This window comes from Salvelinus namaycush, chromosome 35 (assembly GCF_016432855.1).
Source record: "Salvelinus namaycush isolate Seneca chromosome 35, SaNama_1.0, whole genome shotgun sequence".
Taxonomy (NCBI): Eukaryota; Metazoa; Chordata; class Actinopteri; order Salmoniformes; family Salmonidae; genus Salvelinus; species Salvelinus namaycush.
The window spans coordinates 23955235-23960767 of NC_052341.1; the positions used below are offsets into that span (position 1 = coordinate 23955235).

General features: G+C 49.3%; 1 protein-coding gene across 1 annotated transcript in view; it reads right to left on the bottom strand.

The window, feature by feature from the left end:
- Positions 1 to 201: 201 nt before the first annotated feature.
- cacna1g (calcium channel, voltage-dependent, T type, alpha 1G subunit) overlaps positions 202 to 5533 on the bottom strand; it is a 276474-nt gene continuing 271142 nt past the window's right edge. The window contains exons 32-35 of the mRNA XM_038974934.1: positions 3919 to 4138; positions 3501 to 3670; positions 1135 to 1206; positions 202 to 777 (exon numbers count right to left, since the gene is read on the bottom strand). Of these exons, the coding sequence (XP_038830862.1) occupies positions 202 to 777; positions 1135 to 1206; positions 3501 to 3670; positions 3919 to 4138 (1038 nt within the window). The remainder of the gene's footprint in view (positions 778 to 1134; positions 1207 to 3500; positions 3671 to 3918; positions 4139 to 5533) is intronic.

Consider the following 5533-nt stretch of genomic DNA (forward strand, 5'->3'; position numbering starts at 1 on the left):
CCATCACGGATACACCAAGTGTATCGTGTGTTTGCATGTGTGTGTCTGTGTGCCTATGTGCTTAATGGTTCGTCTGTGTGTGTGTGTGTGTGTGTGTGTGTGTGTGTGTGTGTGTGTGTGTGTGTGTGTGTGTGTGTGTGTGTGTGTGTGTGTGTGTGTGTGTGTGTTAGTGAGTGTGTGTACATCCGTGTGTGTGAGTGTTCAGTGCTCAGAGCTTGTCTTCTCGAAGGAGAAGCTGGGCAGAGTCAACAGCTTGGGGTTGGGCCCCCCTCCCTCCTGGCCCAGCCCCTCCCCTGCCCCGAGGTCAAAGGAGTCCTTGGAGTCACTGGAGGGAGCCCGTCTCCTCAGACAGGAGGTATCCCGGCTGGGTAAGGGAGGGGATATCCCTAGGGCCCCCAGACCTCCCAGGGTAGGGTGGAGGCCGGATTGGGACTCCAGTCCATCAGGGGGGTCTACGGAGATACACGGGGGGCTCATTTTCTTCTTGCGTCGGGGAGAGGGCAGGGTCTTTGTTGTGGTCTGGGAATGGATCTGGAGGCTGTCTGCTCGGGAGACGAACCCCGAGGACGTGGACGTAGTGCTGCGCTGGGGGCTGGACTCTACAGACGAACACACCTCCACTGAGTGGCGCCGAGGATCGTCCAACCAGGACAGGGGGCGTGGCCGGGACGCTAGAATGCTCCGCCCCTGGGCGTCAGCGCTGTGGAACCTCTTCAGCTGCCTCAGGCACGGCCGGCTCCCCTCACCACGACCAACCTCATAACCTTGGTAACTGCCCTCGAGACCTCCGACCTCTGACCCCAGTCCGACACCGGTGACATCCTCACTCCCCGCCAGCCCCGCCCGGTTGATGAGCGACACTTCGTGGTCTGCCGAGGCCTCTTCCTGTCTCCAGGGGCGAGTGGAGGGGAGGGGAGGAGGGGGTGAGGAGAGGGAGGAGGGGGAGTTGGGTGAGGAGGAGAGGTGGTGCTGGTCGTGGTTTGAGAAGGGGTGTTGGGTGTGAACACTACTGGGGCGCGACCGTTGAGGGGACGCCCCTGGGGTGGCAGGGACCAGCCGGAGAGAAGGCTGCTGGTGAAGATGGGAGGATGAGGAAGAGGAGGAGGAGGAAAGGGGGAGGGCTAGGGAAGCTACATTTAGGACCCCCTCCTCACCCTCCCCTCCGTCAGACCACAGAGCCTCCTGGGAATCATTAGATACTGCCACCTGGTGGAGGAAGGAGGGAGAGAGGGGGAGGAGGGAGGAGAGGGATTAGGAGGGATGATGCAGTGAGGCAGAGTTTGAAAGAAATGGAGAAAGGTGGAAGAGGAGCGGGAGAGAAGAACAGGGAGAGGGGTGATGCAGGGAGGGAGAGATTGAGACACAGGGGTTGGGTGGTTAGGGGGACATGAGGGGGTGAGAGGTGGGAGACTGGTTAGTGTGAGGTGACTGGGTGAGGATGACCAATATGAGTGAAGGTCAGAGTTCACCATTAGACCAGCATGCTCCCAATACCATCTCTGCCTCATTGTGATACAGAGGAAATGTTGAAATTGCAATAGAGTGCAGTACAACTTGTAAGTCAACTAGTAAGTGTATTGCTGTATGTTTATTGCACAAGGGAACCATTCCAGGTTCAGATATGTGTCAAGAGTATCTGTTTCATGAATAGATTCAGTGACAGCATGTGATTTACAGTAGCAGCAGTAGTAGGGCACAGTTTGTCTCAGCTAGGACACTGGGTACAACCATGGTTTCCCAAGTTCTAATTGAGTGCCCAATGTTTATTCCCTGTTTAACAGAAGGAGTATTGGGAGATATGCCTGGTCTGGTGCACTGCATTTTGAGCCTCTTCCAATGCCCAATATCCTCAATGCCCTCTGTCCTTGTAGCCCAGTCAGCTAACTCCCCAATGACAAACATTTATTGGAATTTTAGAGAGTGGTACTATAGGGCAGCCCTTCAGCTTTTTTCCCTCAGAGAGGTCAGAGGGCAAAGGGCAGAGGGTACTGAGTCTGTGTGTAGCTACAGGAGAGGAAAGGTTAGTAGAACACAATGACACACTACAAAAGTTACAAAAGTCTCACATAGCATCCTTTCCATATCTTATGCAATTTGAGATCACAGATCGGAAGTATCTTGGTTGTTATGTGACAAAATATGGACAGAAAAGAAAAGGTAGCTATTTAAGAGTTTTGGGACAATTGGGACATGATTGTTCACAGAATATTCATGACTTGTAGATTTGTGTGTCTTGACAGAAAGCATGGATGATGTGACAACAGGGACATCTAGTGGACTAAGATATTATAACCAAGCCAATACCACAGCTACAGTAGCACTAACAATGGAGCCAACTCCTCTCACATTTTTTTATCAATGCCTATTTGTGATTGTAGAACAATTCCTGTCATACGGGGTAACATAAAAAAAATAATATTATAACTCCTCAATAGTAACTATTTCATCAACATAATCATCTTCATACAATCACAACACTGCCCAAAAAGGACAACAAGTGCTCTGAAACAGTCGTATAAATATGTGGCCAAATATTACGGACAGGACTGACAGTCCTGATTTAAACCCTGAGTTATAACAGTGTAATATGTAGCTACAATAGTGTGATGTGTAGGACAAAGCCTACAATTAATAGACAAACTGACTGCACCTTAAACTAAAATACATTCCATCAATCAACAGATGTGTGATAAAGATATCAGTAGGTAGTTCACATGACCCTATAGGGGTTCATAAACAATATAGTCCCCTATTTCTATGAGAATTAACAGTCTAGCCATTCCAAAACGATGTTCAACGCTACCTACTGTACGACAGTGGGTCAAGTGAGATGCATTGTGGCAGATGGTCAGCAGAAGACAGACAAACAAGGGAGCAAGAAGGGGAGGAGGAGAGGTCAGGGAAAGAGAAATATATGTGTGTGCGCGCGCGTGTGTGTGTGTTGGAGGCGGGGTGGATAGGAAATAGGGACGCTCAGTATTTCTGAAATGAGTGGTAGCGGGTCAGGAGTTGTTATTTAACTGTTTCAGAAACAAGAGTATCTGTGTTTGATCAGTAGCTCTGGGTCTGGCGGTTGCTGAACTAGACTCTGTTAGTAACAGACACAGGGAAGGGAGGCAAGCAGATGGACAGAGAGATGGACAGGAGATGGCGAGCATTGTCAGGGCGGAGGGAGGAGGGATGGAGAAGTTAGAAACATAAAACAGACAGGAAGAAGGGAGGCAGGAGGGAGGAGAGAAGACAGCATTAAGAGCAGAGCTGAGAGGAAGGAAGGGAAGTTTAGGAAAAACATCATATCACAGCAGAAACATGAGGAGAAGAACACAATGATGAACAATCATTTCTGATAGAAAACATTTGTTACCTCCGGTGTGTGTGTGTGTGTGTGTGTGTGTGTGTGTGTGTGTGTGTGTGTGTGTGTGTGTGTGTGTGTGTGTGTGTGTGTGTGTGTGTGTGTGTGTGTGTGTGTGTGTGTGTTTGCCTGCATGTCTGTGTCTCACCTGTCTGCGGAGCGTGCGGCTGAGTGTGTGTGTGTGCCGTGGCGGGGGTAGTCGGGGTATATTCTCTGAGTCTGAGAGGCTGTGAGGACTGATGGGTCTGAAGAAGTCTGTAGGAACAGCCAACTGCTGGGAGCTCTCCTCTGGTTGGGACCGCACCGAGGTCCTGGAGCCTGTGGTAACACACACAACACAAATATAACTTGTTTCTCTCACATAAAAACAACAAGGGATTATCAAAACAGTAGGTGTGGGTAAGGTTGGTTCCTGGTCCTACTGTTCTAGAAATGTATTGGTTTTCCTGACAGCATTCTCTTTGATCAAGAGGAAAGGTTACTATGTGTGTGTGTGTGTGCGTGTGCGCGTGTATGTGTGTGTGTGTAAACAATGTCGGCGTGTAGAGAGAGTCTCTGTACTGTACCTGACAGAGCCCTGTTAAGTGCCTCTATGTGCTGTGGCCCTATAGCCTGTGTCAGTACTGGAGCTAAGCCAGGAGCCAGGCTGGCTCCTGGGGGTCCGAAGGGCTCCAGAGGCAGGAACATGTAGCTGTCATTTGGTAGGGAGTGGGTGCGGCCCACCGCTGACTTCCGTACACTCAACAGGTTGTCCTCCAACGGCTCCACAGGATCAAGTAACTCCACCTGGGGGACAGAAAAACAGTCAGCCTCTTTCTGGACCTACTTGGAGGTCTGACCACGGGTCTTTAGCAGAGACTTCACACACTCACACACACACACTCCATACACACATGAAGGAAGTAATTGTTGGCACACTGAGTGACAGACCAGATAGACGGCGTCATTGCACTAGTGGCAGAGAGGAGACTGGCACAGACCTGGCTCTGGGCTCAGAGTTAGTGAAACTAACTGAAACCACATTGTCTATGTCTTTATTGTAGCAAGACAAATGAATGAAGCATTTGTATGCTTGAGCTTTTTGCTGTGATCGCTTATCATTTAGGCCACAGCTTTAGAGCAGGTAGTTTATTCTATCCCTAAGTTCTGAGAGCCAGAAAATGCAAGCTAGGCCAGTGCCCTGCTATGTCCTTGGCTAGCAGACAACATATCTAACCCACAGCTACTAACTACAGAGATCGGAGTGGCACTACATTCACTTGTCACATTGTTTATAACACAGAGGAAAGCACAAAAGAGAGAGCGAAAGAGCGCACGCGCGCGAGAGAGAGAGAGCGAAAGAGAGAGAGAGAGAGAGAGAGAGAGAGAGAGAGAGAGAGAGAGAGAGAGAGAGAGAGAGAGAGAGAGAGAGAGAGAGAGAGAGAGAGAGAGAGAGAGAGAGAGAGAGAGAGAGAGAGAGAGAGAGAGAGAGAGAGAGAGAGAGAGAGAGAGAGAGAACACATAAAGCAAACAGGGAAAAAAGAGAGAGGACAGAGACAAAAGAAAGAAATAGAGGAAGACAGAGAGAGGACAGAGACAAAAGAAAGAAATAGAGGAAGACAGAGAGAGACAGAGAAAGATAAGAGAGAGAGACAGAGACAAAAAGAGAGAAAACACAAGAGAAAAAGAGGTACGGGCAGGCGAGCAGGCGCACTAGTCTACTGGACTGGACTGGAACGGACAGACACCAGGCTAGAAAGGTGGAATGAAAAAGAGAGAGAAAGAGAGAGAGCGAGGGAGAAGAGCGGATGGTTAAAAAAATCTCCAGGGTCTTCCAAACTCATGTGTGTGTCCTGCTCACATCTCTCTGTGTTTTACCTCCAGTTCTATGATTCATTTGAAATCATTCATGTGTCTGTGTGATGCATGTGCTGGGTTTGGAAAATCCCTCTGACACAGCTATTACATTCATCACACGCTACGATATAACCTGATTGATTAGTTTAACGCCCTTGCGATGAGTGGCAAGGTTGTACGTCGCCACCGTTCTCTGTGTCTGACATGCAATGGAGAGAGAACGACTCTCAAGCTAACGAGGGTATAAATTGGTCGTAAATTATCCCAGATTGTTTCCCGACAACTCTCAATTAGCTACGGTGCGTGGGGGAAACTCAGAGAGCTGAGAGCAGAGATGTCCTCTCT